Source organism: Molossus molossus, unplaced genomic scaffold (genome assembly GCF_014108415.1).
Source record: "Molossus molossus isolate mMolMol1 unplaced genomic scaffold, mMolMol1.p scaffold_m16_p_1, whole genome shotgun sequence".
In the NCBI taxonomy this organism is placed as follows: domain Eukaryota; kingdom Metazoa; phylum Chordata; class Mammalia; order Chiroptera; family Molossidae; genus Molossus; species Molossus molossus.
Window position 1 is genome coordinate 1831177 of NW_023425344.1, and position 20148 is coordinate 1851324.

Here is a 20148-nt window from a genome sequence, read left to right on the forward strand (position 1 = left end):
ATCCTTTCTGTGAATTGCAATAAACAGACGTGACGCATTTCACAACATGCCGAGTGTGCAGATTTCTCTACATTAATAGCTGCATTGTGTTTGCACTAAAGCTGGACTGAAGAAAAAGCCACTCAAGGACCGCTGTGATGGCCCAGAACCCCTAGGTGTGGACACCTCGTGCCGGAGCTCGAGCTTCACGTGTCCACGGAGCGGGGAGGAGAGTGGGCTTGGGCGTCTGCCCAACAGTGTGCGGCTCTGTGGCTGTTTGCGGACACTCCTACCCACCCGGTGGGAGAGGGCGTTTCCAGGGCCCTGAGGTCAGGATTTGGCTGTCAGTGGCTACTCACCCGCCCTGGGTTGTGTCAAGGGTTTCTGTGACAGCGGCCTGAGTCTGTCACTGCACAGCCTCCCAGAATAGGAGCCAGCTGACTGAGCTGGAGGTTCATGACTGGGTCCAGAGGCCAAGGCTTGGGCTGGCTGCACAGAGAGCGAGCGAACCGCCCTGGGATGAGGCCGAGAACAGTGACCACACAGAGCTGGGCATGAACTGTCCATCAGGTCTCACTGCGCTCCTGCTGCGTGGAGAGACAGCGCCCGGCCTGTGGAGGCGCGTGCTGGTGGGGACCCAGGTGCTCCAGGAGAGGCGGCCGAGGCGCAGAGCAGCTCTGTGCCCTGGGGTGGGGGAGGCTGTCATGCCGTGTACTGTCATTTCAAAATGTGACTCAGGTCTTCTCTGTCGTTACAAGTGTTGCTTTCAAAGATGTTGAGGACAGGGGTAAAGACAGAGCTCCAGAGCCTCCCCCAGAGCAGCCCCCCAACACTGCCATCCAGTGGGGCCTTCTTAGGTGCAGCTGCTCCATCACTCATCAACTCCCAACTCCCCGGGTACAGTCCTCCTGTTTTTGATTGACACTGTCCAAATGCATTACGGAAAGAAACCCCATTGCAGTAAGGGAGGTATGTATCTGTAGTCATATATAAAATAACTGATCACTTTCTTGCTCCCTGGCTATTTTGGTGGCTGCTCTTGGTTGGGGACCATGTCCACCTAAGGCAGGAAGATGGTGGCTGCAAAGAAGATGAAAAGCTCACTGAAGCCCCTCAACGCCAGGTACCTACTGGCTATGAAAAGTGGAATGTACATGCTGGGGTGCCAGCGGACTCAGAAGACAAGCAGACAAGCAAAGGGAAACTGGTCATCTCACCAGCACCTGTCCAGCCTCGAGAAACCGGAACGGAGTACTACGCCATGTTGGCCAGACTGGCGTCCATCACTGCAGTGGCAGCAATACCAAATTGAGCACAGCGTGTGGACGACCCTAGAGCATGCACACTGGTTAGCAATGATCCAGGTGATTCTGAAATCATTAGCAGCAAGCCAGAACAGAGGGTGAAAAGTAAATCACGCCAACTCTTTCTTTAGTGAAACTGGCTAGAGCTTTTTTTTTTTTTTAATCATACAATATATGTAAATGGTCTTAACTCACCAATTAAAGGGAAAGATTTCAGATTGGGTCACAAGGCAAACCCAACCCGGCTGTCTGCAAGGGGCGCCTCTGAAAGCGAGTGAGAAAGGTCAGAAGTTAACCACTGCATGTGCATACAGGAAAAGACAGGCAAAGCAGCGGCCACAACCTGAATCTCGGACAAGATCGAATCCGGGCCCAAAAGCAGTAAGCCCGAGAGAAAGGGCACGTTGCAATGCTGAAGGTGCACTTCTCCAACAACCTAAAATGGTCAGAAACACTGTCCACCAAGTAACAGCTGCAGCTTTCATAAAGCAGAGCTGAGACGCTGACCCAACCTCAGTCCCAGACAGGACAGACCTAAGGCGACTGGTACAGTGCATCTTGTGAATGTGTGAATGTGTGAATGTGTGTGTGATGTGAAGGTACATACTGAACACAGAGAATGTACCTTCTTTTCAAATACCGATAGAATGTGTGAGAAAAGTGACCATCTATTACGTCACAAAGAAAGTCCTAATAAAAAATTTGAAAAGAAATATAGTGAAGAGCATCTGATTACAAATGCAATAAACCTGGCACCTGGAATGTGCTCGCCTCTGCTACAATTCTCTTGGGTCAGAGAGGATATATAATCCAAACCTGCAGAACTTCGAGAAAAGGGCAATTCCTATACACCTGGACATATAGGACACCGCTAGAATAGTGCTCAAGGAGAACATTTATAGCTTCTAATTATACCCACAAAAACAAGCACCTGAGAGTAAACGAACTGCGCCTGTAACTACAAGGATAGGAAAAACACAGGAAAGCAGAGGAAGAAATTAATAAAAGCAGACGTTAATGGCTATAGTAGAGAAAAACTGACAAATGATAAGTTCTTTAAAAAAATCAAAATAAGTCAACATGTAATCAAGAAAAATAACGGGAGAAAACACGAATGCACAAAAGAAATTACAAAGGGAGAAATCACATGAAGAGGTAATTAGAGATAAAGAATACTTTGCATAGCTTTATGAAAATAAACTTAAAACTTGGATGAAATGTATTTCTAGGAAAACAATTTACCAAAAGTAGTCATAGGTAAAATTGGAAATCTAAACAGACTAATTTCAAGAGAAGAAACACTTCACAGAACTACCCTTCAAGAGAGCACAGGGCTCAGGTGATTTGACAGGGAATTTAGCAAACTCTGAAGAACAGAACATTCCAATGGGATTTAAATGGTCCAGGGCTTAGACAAAGAAAGCTTCCCACTCTTTTATCAAGCAAATATAAATTGATAGCGAGATCTAATAAATACCTTAAATAAAAACTGGGGGGAAAATGAGAAACATCTGTAACAAAAACAAATTAATAAAAAAATAGCCCTGGCTGGTTTGGCTCAGCGGTTGGAGTGTTGGCCTGCGGTCCAGAGAGTCCCGGGTTCGGTTCCCGCTAAGGGCATGTACCTTGGTTGCGGTTTGTCCCTGGCCCTGGTTGGGTTGTGCGGGTGGTGGCCACTCGATGTGTCCCTTTCATGTCAATGTTTCTCCCTCTCCCTCTCTCCCTCCCACTCTATCTGAACAAAAAATGGTGAAATGTCCTCGGGTGAGGATAAAAAATAATAATAAATAAATAAAGACTTTATACCAACCTCTTTTATGAACATTAATGCAAAGCCTTTAATAAAATACTACTAAACAGAACCCAATAGCACATTAAAAATATGACATCACAATCTAGTGGGTTGATTTTAATAATGCATGGGTGGTTCAATATTAAGAAATTCAGTAACATAAGTCATGTTAACAATCACAAAGGAAAAATAAAAGATCATTTTCATAGATGCTCTGAAGGCATTTGACCAAATTCAACCCATTTTTATACAGTCAATAAAACAAATACTGGAGCATGATAAAATACACGTAGCCCAGAAGGCAGCATCTTACCTGATGAGGGTATACCCTGGAGGCATTCCTGTTCAAGCAGGAATAAGAGACGGCTTTAAATAACGTCCGATTTAATATCTGTAGGAGGAACTCCCATGCACAGCAAGGATGGGCTAGAGAACACAGGCACTCTGCTGAAGAACACTGCTAACAGCGAGGCAAACAGAGACATCAAGAGAGTGAGCAACTCTCAGGGCTGGAAGCCAGGAGGGTGTGGGGACCCAGAGAGACGAGCCTAACACTAGGGCTGCTTCTGCTTTGGGGAAGTGTGGGGTCCTGAGAAACCTGAGAGGCTGGGCGAAGCCTTTCGAGGCTAGGAGCACAACAATCAAATCCAGGGCATGCCTGCCAAGATTGGGGTCCCGGGCAGTTCACTCTCCACTTTAGCGTGACCTGGAATTAACCATCTCTCTGACATGGGTGGCTCAGAGGACTTCAAAATTAGAACCTGCACAAAGATGACCTAGGACTTGTAGTGTCCCAAGGAGCCTAGTGATGCAAACACAAATCTTCCCTGGAGGAAGACCATCCCTTACGCTTCAAATTACTTCTATAATAATTTTCAAGTACAAGTGTACAAGCAAAGGTAACCAGGCGCATGAAGTGAGGCAGTACAAGTGGAGAAGGGGCTCTAGATAACGAGACAGACTCTTAACTATGCCTTTTTTGTTCAAGGAGAGAACTTGCAAAGCTGGAGAATTTGGGCAAGGAACCAGAAACTACAAAAAGTGACATAGCATACTTTAGAAAGAGTAAGGTATAAATAAATGATAGTACTGAAAACGACAAAATTCCAGAACTAATGGTTAAACAAGGGCTGAGCAGAATAGAAACAGCTAAGATGAACTACTGAGTTGATGAAACTATCCAGAGGAAAGCAGAGAGGCAAAAACAAACAAAATAGAAGAGGGGATATGGTGAGAATAAAGAAGTACCATTTATTTGTGAGACAGGTTAATAAAAAAGGTAGGAAAATTCCTCGACAATGGGAACGAGGGAAATAGAGACAAGATGGTTAGACACACAGCGGCACAATCAGCTGATAAATCACAAGACCCCATCCTCCCCAACCAAGGACACTCAAGGGCAGACGGTTCACACCTCTCCTCCTCGACCAGACGGTGCATATCTTAAATCACCCTGGTCAGGGGACCGGTAACAGACCCAGCTGGTGCCTTCAGTGCCAGCCACACCTAAGCGTGGATGAAGACGGAATAAATAACAAAAATCCGGATTAGAGCCAGACAGACCCGAGGTGAAGCTGACAGGAGAATGATCCCAAACTCCTCTCTATACTCATTTTGATGCATCAGCATGTTGAAAGACACACCTGAAAAGCTGAATATTCTGATTGAGACCTGCCCTAAAATTCCCACCTACAGGTAAAACCCTCAAGACAAAGGACCAGCCCTGGCAGGTTTGGCTCAGCGGTTAGAGCACTGGCCTGCGGTCCAGAGAGACCCGGGTTCGGTTCCCGCTAAGGGCATGTACCTTGGTTGCAGTTTGTCCCCGGCCCTGGTTGGTTGTGCGGGTGGCAGCCACTCGATGTGTACCTTCCACGTCGATGTTTCTCTCTCTCTCTCTCCCTCCCACTCTATCTGAACAAAAAATGGAAAAGTGTCCTCGGGTGAGGATAAAAAAAAAAAAAGACAAAGGACCAGCACACACTCTCCCTTGAGCACCCCTGCGCCCCCTTTTCCTCAGGTGTGCACTTCTGCCTCCCTTCTCCTAAGCGCTAAGGGCTCCGATGAGACATGTGAGCAGGGGAGCAGTGGGCGGCGCCAGCTCGTCCCAGGCTCCCCCTGATCCTGTCTCCGAGGGCCCTGCGCGGTGACTTTCCTCTGAGCCTAGTGGCCTTGCCTGGGCTCATTCCTGTTGCTGTGATCTCGCCTCTTCTGTCCTAACCCTTCCTGCCTCGCTGCCCCGGCTTTAATGAATGGACTCTGACAATCACCTGGATCGTGTCTTGAATTCTTCCTGCAGGAAGTAGAACACCCACGTCCCAGGCCCTGCCAGGGCAGACCCGCCTCAGAAGGTCCCTTCCTGGTGACATCTGAAACAGTAGGAAGAGAGGGAGGAGACAGAAGCACTATCTGGAGATAATGACTCAGAGGTTTCCAAAACATGAAAACCATCCATCCACAAATTCCAAACCCAACTAATTCGAACAGATTAAATGAAAGGAAGTCCCAAGCAAGCGCAGAATGACAGCAGGGAACCTTAGAGGCAGAGGGTCATCAGAAGCACCTGTATCCCACTCCTGTCATCTCGTACAGTTGTTGGCTCCGGGCCCAGCTGTCACCCCGTAGGTAGTGGGACCCTGTCGTTCTGTATTTACAGGGAATTGGAAGGGAATAGGGGTCACTGGGCCAATCATGCAGCAACGGCAGGTGTCAGGTGTGGGGAGGGGCTTTGCTGGTGAAAAGAACATCCTCATCCCCACAGCTTTCCCCTGGGGAACCTGCATTCCAGAACTGCAGCCGGTCTGTCTCTCCTCCCCGACACGGACAGTGGAGCGACAGAGAACCGCAGACAGAAAATCCTAAAAGCAGCCAGAGGGAGGAAAAACCCATTACACTAAAAGGAGCAACGACTGACTTCTGTACAGCAAGAATGAGGAGTGGAAGACAGTGATGTTCAGGTCTTTGATCTACTGACAGGAATCGTCTGCCAACCTTGAACTCCATACCCAACCGAAAGTCCATTGAGAATGGAGGCAAAATAATGGCATTTTCAGATACACGGAAACAGAGAGATCTCAGCAACAGAAGATCCACTCTAAGAGAAATTCTAAAGGGTGTTTTCCAGGCAGGAGAAAATGATCCCAGATGGAAGATCAGAGGTAGGAAGGAATGAAGAGAAATAAAAATGGAAAATATGGGAATCAATTTAAATAAATGTTAACGGCTCAAAACGATAACTGTGTCTATGTCTTTTGCAGTGGGGGTGTGTATTTCTGTAGAATTTAAACACATGGCAATAATACAATCTACAATGGGAGGAACCCCCAGGGGGATGGGTGGAATAGCACAAAAGTGCCCCGAGGAGTGGCTGGCCCAGTCACTGGTCCCCCCCGGCTCTGCGTCACACCTCCTTTCGCTGGCCCAGGCCTCACCCGCAGACTCCCATCTGGTCTTGCATTCAGGGCCGATGCCAGATGCCCAGCTGGAGTGCACCCCATTTGTTGGGGTGGTGTGTCAGGCTACTTTAAATATGTCTTTCCTCCTGGGCAGGATCAGTCATAAGTATCAGGCTTTCATTTTTAGCTCCCCACCAAAACCTATTCTTTTATGTCCCCCCACCCCGAATAGTACACATTCAGTGTTAAGATTTGAAACCTGTAGAAAATGACATAAATGAAGATATAAAAGACCTACTTGCCCTGCCAGAGAGTTACTGTTATAACCCTGGTGACTAGGTTTCTTTTGTGTGTGTGTGTTTTTTCTTTGTTTAAAAAGAGAGGCAGGCCCAGCTGGTGTGGCTCAGTGGTTGGGCGTCAACCCTGCACCAAGAGGTCGCCAGTTCGATTCCCGGTCAGGACACATGCCCAGATTATGGGCCCGATCCCCAGTGGGGGGCACGCAGGAGGCGGCCGGTCGATGTTCTCTCTCATCGATGTTTCTATCTCTCTCTCCCTCTCCCTTCCTCTCTCTCTAAAATCAATAAAGAAAAAAAATTTAAAAGAGAGGCGGGATCATGCTAACATAATAGTGCAATCACCTAAAGCCTTGTAAACCTTTTCCTGGGGCATGAGCACTCTTCTAAAATTGACTGCACGGTGTTCTGTCATGCAGATTTATCACGATTCACTTAGCCCGCCTCCTGTCCAGCACTTAAGTGTTTTCGTTTTTTGTCCTTAATGTTGCTGTAAGTGGTGACCATCCTCACACACATACACACTTGTTCTCCTAGGATAAATTACTGGAAGTGTCTGCTGTTCAGGGACTGTGCCCATTGTGAAGGCTTCGGAGATACCATGCCACACTGCCCGCCCAGCTGTGTTAGTTCATCCTTGCTGGTTTTGAACTATGCCAAGCTTTTCTCTGAAATGAGAAAGTCTGCCTTGTTGACAGTCCCTTTCTGTAAGGCTTCTTTGTAAAAATTCTTTTCAGGATTACACTAAGTTTTGGGCAGATAACTCTCTCTGCCGGGGCTGCAGCAGTCACGATCTGTTGTGGTGATGTAAGGCCTCAGTGACCCAGGACCTTTCTGCACTGATTGGAATTTGGTTCAGAAGCATATACACAAAATAATGCAAAGTTAACAGTGGCTTAAACAACACAGAATTAGAATTCTCCCAGATTTTAATGAAATGGGCAGGCCAGGCTGGCATGGCATCACCCAGTCGACTGGGCCCTGGTCCTTCCAGCTCCAGCATCCCAGGATGTGGTGTTCAACCTCATGACCCAAAACAACCACTCAAGTGCCAATCACTACATCCCCATCTCAGGCAGCAGGAGACTTTCTAGCACACGCATTGACTCTGCTCATATCTCATCAGCTAGAACTTCTCTACTCACATGGCTACAGCCTGCTTGAAGGAATGGATGGGCACTGTAGTACTTTAACTAAGTGGGAAAGGGCCCAGATGAAAACTGAGGCCCTATTACTGAAGACGGTCAGAAATGTGCCCCCCTCAAAATTCATGTTGAGTCCTCATCTCTAGCACTTGAGGATGTGACTGTATCTGGAGATGGGGACTTTAAAGAGGTAAAATGATGTCATATAGGTAGGTCCTAATCCAATCAGACTGGTGTCCTTATAAGAAGAGGGGATTCGGATTCAGACACACACAGAGGAAGACCATGCGAGGACACAGGGAGAAGATGGCCATCTACACACCAAGGAGAGAGGCCTCAGGAGAAACAACCCTGCCCACACCTTGGCCTTGGGCTTCCAGCCTCTGGGACTAAGAGAAGATAGGTTTCTGTTGTTGAGCCCTCAGTCTGTGGTCCCTTGTTATAGGAGCCCTAGCGCACTAACACATTTATCTATTGCTGTGCAAGCCATCAGACTGTGGCTAACAACACACACGTAGGTTCTCAGAGTTGCTGCGGGTCAGGAATCTGGGCACAGCTTAACCGGGTCCTCTGCTTTCCGGTCTCCCAAAAGCCTACAGTCAAATACCAGCTGCCTCTCACCGGAAAGCTCTACCTGGCAAGAGCTGCTTCCAAGCTCACGTGGCGTTGGCAGGCTTCAGCTCTTCGCGGGCTGTTGCAGTGAAAGTCTCTGCTGCTCACCATGGCCCCGTGGGCCTCTCCAACAGGGCAGCTGGCTTCATGAACACATGCAAGCCAAGAAGGCAGCCGGCAGCAAGCTGGAAGCCTCCGTCCTGCATGGCCCAGTCCCAGGCACGCCACCAGAGGACAGCCCACACTCAAAGGAAGGGCCCTATGCAGGGCATGGGCTAGGAGAGGTCGCTGAGCCATCTCCCAAGTCTGCAACCACGGCACCTGGAGCTGCCACCGCCATGGCCTCCTGGGGGCTGGCACGCGGATAAGGGCCTTTCTTAACATCCGGGAACTGGGACCTCAAGGCTGGCCCACGTGGTCCTTCCCTCGAAGCAAGGCGATTGCTATCCCCTTGGGGACAAGGTTTCCGGAGGGGATGCTGGGTTTCCTTTGACCTGATCGCTTGGGGCACTTGAGGCCCCCGGAGAGGGTGGAGACGCGGCTCGTGGCTCTGCCCTGGGCGGGCTCTGGGGGGCTCTACTGCATGCGTGGCCTCTCCTCCACCCCGCCGGTTCTCTCCGGGCAGCCCGCTCCCTGCCCCGAAGGCGGCCAGCTCCCGGTGGGCGCCTCCACCTTCCTCCGTGGCCTGAGCCCCGACCCTTTCGTGCCGCCTGCCGCGCCCCAGGCAGGAGGTGCCCACAGCCCCGGGAGGGGCCGGAGTCCTCTTGCCCGGAGGGGACGCCCTGGCGTCGGACAGTCGCTCCTGCGGGGGGCTGACCCTGCCGCACAGCCCCAGACCCGCGGGCAGCCGGCACCGCCCGGGCAGGTTTCACCATCCGCGCTCCCCTCCGGACCCGCCTCCCCTCCAGCTGCAGACTCAGGGAGACGCCGCCGGCTGGCGCCCGCCCCCCGTGCCCTTCTCCTCTCGGGGGGCCAGGCCTGGGCTCCCTGCCCACGCGAAGGCCCGATCCCGCAGGTCTCCGCCCACCTACGACCTGTGCCGGGAGAGCCCGACTTGCAGGGTAGTCGGGCGGCCGCGCTCCCAGCCCAGGCTGGGGCCGCGAGTGGGCAGGCAGGCCCCGCGGGTTCGAGGCCTCTCCTCAGCCCCGCCCCGCCCCGCCCCGCCCTCACATCTAGGCCACGCCCCTCCGCTGGTGCCCCGCCCTCGCCGCCAAGTCCCGCCCACAGACCCTGCCCGCCCCCTCCCCGTAGTGCCCCGCCCTCACCACCAGGTCCCGCCCCTCATGCCCCGCCCCTCACCGCCAGGTCCCGCCCCTCAGCGCCGCGCTTCCTCGCCCGGATGGGACGCTGTTATCTCAGTGGCTGCGACAGCTCTTGAAGACAACCGGCACCGCGGTTGGCCATTGGTAGAGGCCGCCTCTTGCTGTCAATCCCGGCGGCCCGGCCTGGCCCCGCCCCGACGGCGAAGCGTCGCGGGACGCAGGGCCGCGGGGGCTGCCGGGACGGGTCCAAGATGGCCGGGCGCCTCGGATCCGCTTTTGCCCGCGGCCCAGAACCCCATTCATTGCCGCGCTACTGAGCGGCGCTGCGAGCCGGCCCGAGGGCTCCGAGCCCTGTCCTCGCGGGGCGGGAGACCGCCATGGCGACCCTGGAGAAGCTGATGAAGGCCTTCGAGTCCCTCAAGTCCTTCCAGCAGCAGCAACAGCAGCAGCCGCCGCCGCCGCCGCCGCCACCTCAGCCCCCTCAGCCGCCGCCGCCGCCGCCTCAGGCTCAGCCGCCGCTGCCGCCGCAGCCGCCGCCGCCGCCCCCGCTGCCGCCGCCGCCGCCGGGCTCGGCCGTGGCCGAGGAGCCGCCGCACCGACCGTGAGTGCTCTCCGCCAGGCGGCGGCGGGGGGAGCGCTGTCCCTGCAGACCTGGGCCCGCCGCACCCGGCCTCCCGCGGGGGCGCCCCCGCCCTCCCGCTGCGGGACCCCCGGCCGCTCGCGTGGGTCTCCGGCCTCGCGGGCCGGCACGAAGCGTCTCCTGACCGCGCCGGGGCGGCCCCGGCCCCAGCCCCGGCCGTTCCCGACGGGCAGAGTTGGGGAAGGAACTTGCCGCTCTGTGTTCGCCAGAATCCGGGCGGTGCTGTGAACAGCACCGGGCAGAGCCGATTCCGCGTCCCGAGTGGCGCCCTCCGGGCCACTTCCCTCCCCGGTCCTCGTGGTCCGAGCGGCCGGGGCCGGGGGCGCCCGACGCTGGCCGAGGAGGCGGGGCGGGAGCTGCGCGCCGGGGGGTGTGCATGACGTCATGCCCGTGGCGGGCGCGGGGGGCTGGCGGCCTGGCCGCGGCGCCGCTCGAGGCGTGTCCCCTCCTCGGGCATTCCTTGCGTTCGGGGTTCACGCACAGGAAGGGGCCGCGGTCTCCGTTCAAGTGAGGTCTGCGCGCACTTGAAGGAGTTCCGGTTGCGGAGTCAGTGGTGACCTCCTTAGCCGGTCCGTATTAGCAAGGGGAGGTGGTGCGAGGGCTGGGAGAGGGGGCCAGGGCTGACGCGGGTCCAGCCTTCACCTGGAAAGGACGGCGGCCCGCTGCTCGGGGGGAGCCGCCCGCTGCGGGTGCCGGGACCTGCGCGTCTGCGACCCGCGGCGGCTCCTGTCTCCATGGCGACGTCCTGGCCCCGCTCCGAGGCCCGGGATGCGCTGCCGCCGCGGACCCGTCTCCTCCGGGGCACCTTAGTCCACCTTTGATCGGCAGGTGTGCAGGATGGGATTTCATAAGGACAGTTTTCAAGAAGCCGCCCTTGTGAGAAGCTCACTCTGTTAAGACGGAGTCTCTTTTCGTAACGCTTTCTTGTTCTTTATGTGTCTGATAGGGTCCTTGCTGTGTCCTGACAGTTGAGTTAGAAAATGTGGATTAGGGGAGTGATGTCGGCGTATCTGTTAGAATAAAATCTAGAAATAAATTATTTGTTGTTCTAAGAGGTGAGAAACCTGTTTGGATACTTAGAGAAAAAATAAAACAATTTGTATTACTAATACAGATCACCGTGAGTGATGTATAATCGTAACTGTTCCACACTTACTGTAGTGCCTCTCCAGGAGGTACATGTCAGTTCACACTTTGTGGCTCCTGTGTTAACAGGGAAGCACTAGGGACTTTGGGTGGGAAGCAACATCTTACTGCTGCCCCTGGTGGATGGTCAGGCACTGTCAATCTTAAAATAAGCTTTCTGGTTCTCACGCTGATTTGACCGAGCCTGCTGAATTTGCTTATCTTCAAAATATGAGTATAAAGGGATTTCCTTCTAAAGCCCCTTGACAAAGTAGATACTGTTTCATTACTTTTTTTTAAGGTAATGTATAATTAACTTATTTAAAAATTTTAATCTATTTATTTTTGCATAAGTAATACACTGATATGATGTAAATTCCAAGAGTAATAATTAAAAACTTCTCTCCCACTCTTTTCTCCCTAGTGCCTAACTCCGTTCCCAGAGGCAAGCACTGTCATACTTTCTCCTGCGAATTCCTCCTGATATAATCTGTGCATATATGAAGATAGATTTAAAACTTTGTTGCCTTGGCCGGTTTGGCTCAGCAGTTAGAGCACTGGCTCGCAGACCAGAGAGTCCTAGGTTCGGTTCCCGCTAAGGGCACGTACCTCGTTGCAGTTTGTCCCTAGACCCAGTTGGGATTGTGTGGGTGGCAGCCAGTCGACGTCTCTCTCACGTCCATGTTTCTCTCTCATGTCCATGTTTCTCTCTCATGTCCATGTTTCTCTCTCTCTTCCTCCATCTCTCCCTCCCTATCTGAAGATAAATGCAAAAATGTCTTCGAGTGAGGATAAAAAAAAAACTATTTGTTAATGATTATCTTTTGTTAATTCTCACCTGGGGATATTTTTTCCATTGATTTTTAGAGAGAGTGGAAGGGAGGGAGAGGGGAAGGGGGGGGCGTTGATATGAGAGAGAGACATCGATTGGTTGCCTCCCACATGTGCCCTGACCAGGACTGGGATTGAACCTGCAACCCAGATAGGTGCCCTTGACCTCCTGGGAGTTGAACCCATGACACTTCGGTGCATGGGCCGATGCTGTAACCATTGAGCACACTGGCGAGTGCAGATTATTTAAAAACAAAAGTATTTCAACATAGTCACCTAAAATTTTTTTTCTTTATTGATTTTAGAGAGAGAGGAAGGGAGAGGGAGAGAGATAGAAACATCGGTGAGAGAACATCAACTGGCCGCCTCCTGCATGCCCCTTAGTGGGGATCTGGCTCACAACCTGGGCATGTGCTTTGACCGGGAATTGAACCAACAACCTTTTGGTGTATGAGTTGATGTTTAAGCACTGAGCCACACCGACCGGCACAATATAGTAACTTTTAAAGGTTCTTAGTATGCTCTGAGATCAGCTGCATTAGGCTTAATTATAGTTCTTTTAACCAAAATGCATAAATATCATATTTTTATGTACTTTGCTGTTAAAAAAGCAGGTATTCACAAATTTTGAGTAAAACGTTTGGATGTTAGCATTTCTGTTCAGATGCTTCAGCTGAAAAATCTGTTCCCCAAAGTAAGATTTACTAAAAGCAATTTAGAAAGTATCTGTTCTATTTATGGCTCTTGCTCTCTGCTGTGCTGAATTGTAGTGTTGCAGCCATGCGTGGGCTTCATTTGAAGTATCTGAGTGCCTGCTCTTGGCTGGCTCGGCATATAGGATGCAGGGTCCTGGGTGGGGCGGCATGCAGAGATTGCCTGAGCTGGGGCGGCAGTTGACGTTTGCTGTTGGCACTTTCTCATTCTCCTTCAGATTCCCACCTAGTTTTTCTCTGACTTTAATGATTTACTCATCAGTAAATATTCACTGAACATCCAGTTTGTGCCAGGCACTATTCTAATAGGTGCAGGGCTACAGCAGTGAACAGATAAAGCTCTGCGCTCATGGAGCATTCATTTCAGTGAGGGGCACGTGTATTGGACAAGAGAGATGGTAGAAATACAGTGTGTAGACAGTGACACATGAAGGAGGAGCAGCAGCAGGGAAGGGGATGAGGCAGTGTTAGCGTTAATAAGGTGTTGACATTCTAGGTGAGCTGTCCTTTGAGGTGGTGGCTTTGAGAAAATAACTAACCCTGAGTCAAGGAGATGGCTCTGAGGTGTGTGGAGGGAGGGCATTCCAGGAACGGAAACAGGCCCAAAGAACCCTGTTTGGGGAACACCACAGAGGTCAATTTGGCTGGTTGAATTAGTGAGAGGGAGACTCTTGGTAGGAGGTGAGGTCAGAGAGGTAGAAGGGGGCCATACCAATCTATAGGCCCTTCCTTGTGGGTGAAATAAAGACATTGGCATTTATTCTAAGTGAGATAGGAAGTCATTGGAGCATTTGGTCATAGGACTAGCAGGACTTGAGTTCCATTTTACAGTGAGTAAGAGTGAAGGGGAGTGTGGGCAGGTGCAGGAGACCTGTAGAAAGCCTGCAGTGTTCGGGTGAGGTGTGGTGGGCTCTGCCAGGATGGTGGTAGAGGCAAGGAGACTGAATTTTGAAGGTAGAGCCAATAGGACCTTTCACATCTCGGTCTACTAAGCATCACCTAATTTAGCCATAATTGGTGTTATCAGTTAGGATTATATTCAACTGCAAATAACAAAACCCTACTACAATAACTTTCCCAGGTATGAGTTTATTGTCTTTTTGAGGAAGTTCAACAGTAAGATTAGGGACTCAGACTCCTTTGTGCACTTAGCTTGAAGCCTGTGTCCTCATTCTTTCCGATTATTTACTTGAGTTATTTTTCTTTTTATTGTAAACTGTCGAATTGTAACAGTTCTTTAATTAGTCTGGACACTAGACTCTTATCAGATACATATATGATTTGTAAAAATGCTCTCCTTTTTATGGTTTTCTCATTATTTTCTTTTTTTAAAAAATTTTTTTTTTTATCCTCACCCGAGGACATTTTTCCATTTTTTGTTCAGGTAGAGTGGGAGGGAGAGAGAGGAATAGAGAGAGAGAGAAACATCGATGTGAAGGGACACATCGAGTGGCTGCCACCCACACGACCAACCAGGGCCGGGGACAAACCACAATCGAGGTACGTGCCCTTAGCGGGAACCGAACCCGGGTCTCTCCAGACCGCAGGCCGACGCTCTAACCGCTGAGCCAAACCGGCCAGGGCTCATTATTTTCTTAATAGTATCCTTTGAAGTAAAAAAGTTTAATTTTGATGAATTCATCAAGTTTTCGATTTTTATCTTTGGTTGCTTTAGGTGTTATATTCAAAACTGTTGCCTAAGTCAAGGTCATGGGGATTTATTATTCCTATGTTGTCTTACAAGAATTTTAGAGTTTTGTTTCTTACACTTAGGTCTTTCCATCTTGAGTTAATTTTTATACATGGTGTAATATAAGGATCCAACTTTATTCTTTTGCATGTGGATATCCAATTTTCCCAGCTCCGTTTGTTGAAAAGACTGTTCTTTCCCCATTGAGTTGTCTTGGAACCTTGTTGAAAGTTAATAGCTCATAACTGTATGGATTTATTTCTGGGCTTTCAATTCTGTTCTATTGGTCTGTGTATCTATCCTCCACAGTACTGTATAGTTTTGATTACTGAAGTTTTGTATTGCAGTTTTAAATTGTGAAATGTAAATCCTCCAACTTTGTTCTTTTTCAAGATAGTTTTGGCTATCCCTGGCTGGTTTGGCTCAGTTGGTTGAGTGTCATCCCATGTACCGAGAGGTCGTCAGTTTGATTCCCAGTCAGGGCACATGCCAGGGTTTTGGGCTCAGTCCCTGGGGACGTGGGGGTGTGTGTGCAGGAGGCAGCCAATGGATGTTTGTTTCTCTCATTGATGTTTCTATCTCACTAAAAAATCAGTAAAAACATATATTTAAAAAAAGATAGTTTTGGGCCCTGGCCGGTTTGGCTCAGCGGTTGGAGTGTCGGCCCGCGGACTGGAGAGTCCGGGTTAGGTTCCTGATAAGGGCATGTACCTGGGTTACAGTTTGTCCCTGGCCCTGGTTGTGGTCGTGCGGGTGGCGGCCACTCGATGTGTCTCTCGTACATCGATGTTTTTCTCTCTCTCTTTCTCCCTCTCTCCCTCCTGCTCTATCTGAAGGTAAATGCAAAAAAAAAAAAAAAAAAAAAAAAAAAAATGTCCTCGGGTGAGGATAAAAAAAAAAAAAGATAGTTTTGACTGTTTTTGGGCCCCCTTGCATATTCCTATGAATTGTAAGATCAGATTGTTAGTTCCTGCAAAGAAGCCAGCTGGGGTTCTGATAGGGATTGCATTGAATCTGTAGATCAATTTGTGGAATATTGGCATCTTAGCAATATTAAGTCTTCCGATCCATTAACATTGGCAAATTTTCTGTAAATGGTCAGATAGTAAGCATAATCAAGTTTTATGGGCATGTCTCTGTTGCAACTTCTCAACTCTGCCATTAAACAGTAAAAGCAGCCAGATACAGTACATAAATGAGTGTGGCTGCGTTCCAATAGAATTTCATTAATGAGATTGAAATCTGAATTTTATGTAATTTTCATGTCATGAAATATTCTTTGATTTTGGGGGGGGGGGAATCAACCTTTTTGTTTTAATCCTCACCTGAGGATATTTTTCCATTTATTGTCAGACAGAGTGGGAGGGAGAAGAGAAACATCGATGTGAGAGAGACACATCAATTAGTTGCCTCCTGCATGACCCTGACCTGGGCCGGAGACTGAACCACAACCGAGGTACGTGCCCTTGATCAGAATCGAACTTGTGACTCTTTGGTACGAGGGCCGACACTTTAACTGCTGAGCCAAACCAGCCGGGGCTGGTCAACCATTTAAAAATGTAAAAACAGCCTTGCTGGTGTTGCTCAGTGGTTGAGCATCGACCCATGTACCAGGAGGTGGCCAGTTCGATTCCCTGTCAGGGTACATGCCCAGGTTGTGGGCCAAATCCCCAGTGAGGGGCATGTAGGAGGTGGCCAGTTGATGTTCTCTCTTATCGATGTTTCTCTCTCTCTCTCCCTCTCACTTCTCTCTAAAATCAATAAAGAAAAAAAATTAACAACAGCAAAAAAGTAAAGACATTTCTTAGTTCACAGATTGGCCCAAAACAGGCAGGCTGTAGTTTGCTCACCCCTACATTAAATATGATTGGACCACTTTTGGAAACAATTGCTTTTTCAGTTGCTTTTTGTTAACTAGTTTAAAAATCATGAAATTTACACATGCACATGGTAAAAACATTTTCTTTCTTTCTTTTTTTTTTTATCCTCACCTGAGGACATTTTTGCATTTATCTTCAGATAGAGTGGGGGGGGGGGGGATAGAGAGGGAGAGAGAGAGAGAGAGAGAGAGAAACATTGACGTGAGACACACCAACTGGTTGCCACCCACATGGCCCCAATCGGGGCCAGGGACAAACTGCAAGCGAGGTATGTGCCCTTAGCGGGAACCGAACCTGGGACTCTGGTCCGCAGGCTGACGCTCTAACTGCTGAGCCAAACCGGCCAGGGCTGTAGCATTTATTTTTAAAAGAGGACTTTTGGAGCCCTGGCCGGTTTGGCTCAGCAGTTAGAGCATTGGCCCAGGGACCAAAGAGTCCTGGGTTCGATCTTGGCCAAAGGCATGTGCCTTGGTTGTGGTTCGACCCCGGCCCCCGTTGGGGTTGTGGGAGTGGCACATCAATGTTTCTCTTTCTCTCCCCCTCCCTCGCGCTCTGTCTGAAGATAAATGGAAAAATATCCTCTGGTGAGGATTTTTTAAAAAAGAAGGCTTTGGAGCTGTACAGGCAGAGGTTTTACATGGTCCTGGCTGTTAAGTGGGTTGCTGACATGTGTTCTCCACCTTAGGAGCCCCACCCCTATGACCTCCAGCCTCTGCAAGGGAGCCAGTTGGCATAATACCTTAGAATAGTAGATTCACCTTAGTCAGACAAGAAGGAAAAATAAGACACAGTATAAGGCACTGTTTAATATTGTGCTAAATTGAATCAGCTGATTCTAGACTCTGTTGGGGATAAGAATGCTATAGATTCTGCCGCTCAGAGTGGCCTCAGGGCTAGCAGTTTGGTATCACTTGGGAGCTTATAAAAGTGCACGTAGAGTATGCTCACCCTTAGACTTACTGAATCAGAATTGGCATTGTAACAGGTTTTGTGAGCAGCTTATGTGCACGGGAAAGCTTGGAGATGATCAGGCCTCTCCTTTGCTAATGTTGTTGGCATGTCAGAGGGAAGACTTGTGTTGCTCATGCATGTCCAGGTGTAGCTGAGGTAGTATAGCTTTTCTGTCCTAGGACCATTGAGCTTTTGTGTAGCTGCAAAGTAGGTTGTAGCACTGACTGGTAAGCTGGGCATTAAGAGGTCCCAGCTACAGGTGTGGGGACTTCAGTGGGGTGTGGACTAGATGACCTGTGGTGTGCCAGGCCCTGTTTTGGGCCCTAGGGTTACAGCATTGAATAGGACCGATGGCGATAAATACTGTGGAGAAAACAAAACAGAATAAAAGGGAGAGGGCTGTGCAGTTTTTTTCATTTTTTATTTTTATTATTATTTTTTTATCCTCACTTGAGGACATTTTTCCATTTTAGTTCAGACAGAGTGGGAGGGAGAGAGAGGAGGAGAGAGAGAGAGAGAAATGTCGACATGAGAGGGACACATCGAGTGGCTGCCTGCTGTGCAACCCCAACCCGGGCCTGGGACGAACTCAACCGAGGTACATGCCCGTGACCGGGATTGAACCCGCGACTCATTGGTCTGCGGGCCGATGCTCTAACCGCTGAGCAAAACTGTCCAGGGCTGGAGTTTTATTTAGGGAATACAGTGCTCTGAGAACTTGACAGATACGGGGGCAGGGATGAGGTGCGGGGGGCAGAGTGAAGGGAGCAAGTTGCGTGGGTATCTGGAAGGAGGGTGGTTCAGGAGGAGGGAACAAAGGAGTAGTGTTTCTGGAGTAGTGAGGAGGCCAGTGGCTGACAGGAAATGAAGGGCAGAAACCAGAAATGAATGATAGAAGGCTGGGAGACCAGATGAGGCCTTGTGCGCCAGTATAAGGACTTTGGGCCTTACTGAGCAGAAGCAAACTTGAAAAGATTACTTTGATAACACCAAATGAAACTGAGTCACTTAATCATTTCTGGTGGGAATATGGAGTATCTGCCCACTCTGGAAAACAGTTGGGCAGTTCACATAGAACTGAACATACGGCTACTGTATGACCCAGCAGTGGCACTCCTGGGCATTTATTCCAGAAAAATGGAGACTTTTGTTCACACAAAAACCTGTGCACAAGTATTTGGAGCAGCTTTATTCCTAAAAGCCAAAAACTGGAATCAGCTTAGATGTCCTTCAACAGGTGAATGAATAGTTGAACTAAGTAGCAGTAAGCTCCCAACACATGTAACAACTTAGACACATCCTGAAATTATGGTCTCAAAAGCAGCCATCCCAGTGCACTACACACTGTGTGATTCTGTTTATAAAACATTTTTGAAATAATACGGTTTTGGGAATGGACACTAGATGAGTGGTTCAGAGTTAGGGACGTGGTGGGTGGGGGTACCGAGGGGAGAGAGGGAGGGTCTGCAGCTCTAACAGGGCAGCTCCAGCTCCTTGTGAAGGTGGAAATGTCCTGTATTGGACTGTGGTGGTGGATACACAAACTTAATGCATCTGGTAAAATTGTATGGAACTAAATACACACACAGTTAAAGCAAATCTGTTTTTGAAATCTGAGGTCAGTGGATTGTATCAGTGTCAATAATATAGTTTTGCAAATGTTGCCATTGTGGGAAACTGGGTACAGTGTACACTGGGTCTCAATTTATTTATTTTTATTTTTTGGTATGTGCCCCTAGTGGGAACTGAACTCAGGACTCTGGTCCGCAGGCCGATGCTCCAACCCCTGAGCTAAACCAGCCAGGGCCTGGGTCTCAATTTCTTACAGTTGCATGTGGATCTATAATTACCTCAATAAGAACTTCAGTTAAAATTACAAAGGCCACCCTAGTGGGCAGGGAGCAGGAACGGAAGCTTCAGTGTTTGGGGGGCGGGGGTGTTGGATTCTGGATTTCTTTGGAGAAAGAGCTGAGAGCATTTGCAGACAGTGTTTGAAATTTGAGATTACAATTATTATACAATTGACCATTTCAAAGTGTCCAATTTAGTGGTTTGTGCTGTATTCACAGGGCTATGCAACCATCACCACTATCACTCCCCATTTCCTCCTCCAGCCCCTGAGACCACCCGCCTAGCTCTGTGGCTCTGGATTTGCCCGTTCTGGACATTTCTTATGATTGGAGTCACACAGCACAGGGCCTTTGTGTCACACCCTTTTCACATGGTGTAACAGATTGGTGTTTGAACAGCCCTTTTTTCTATTGGTAATTGTTACTGTATTCAGTTAGTTCACCAGTAAGAAAGGCTTTATTTTAATGGTTCTTTTCTACGATACAGGCTGTAGACTGGGGAAATCTTATGCCCTGATTCCCCTAATCAAGCACCGCTTTTATTTTTAAACCACGTATGAAACATAATTCCAAGATGACTTTTAGTATCCCATTCCTTCTTTAAAAAACCTTTCTGGAAGACTCCTAATTTTCTAGGAGCCTTCTCCCATTATTGTAGTACTTGGTGAGTTAAAGAGCAGCTGATG

At 49.4% G+C, this 20148-nt stretch overlaps 1 protein-coding gene across 1 annotated transcript in view; it reads left to right on the plus strand.

Annotated features, from left to right (window-relative positions):
- Positions 1 to 10144: 10144 nt before the first annotated feature.
- HTT (huntingtin) overlaps positions 10145 to 20148 on the plus strand; it is a 149610-nt gene continuing 139606 nt past the window's right edge. Inside the window, exon 1 of the mRNA XM_036274985.1 lies at positions 10145 to 10383. Within this exon, the coding sequence (XP_036130878.1) occupies positions 10160 to 10383 (224 nt within the window). The 5' untranslated portion in view covers positions 10145 to 10159. The remainder of the gene's footprint in view (positions 10384 to 20148) is intronic.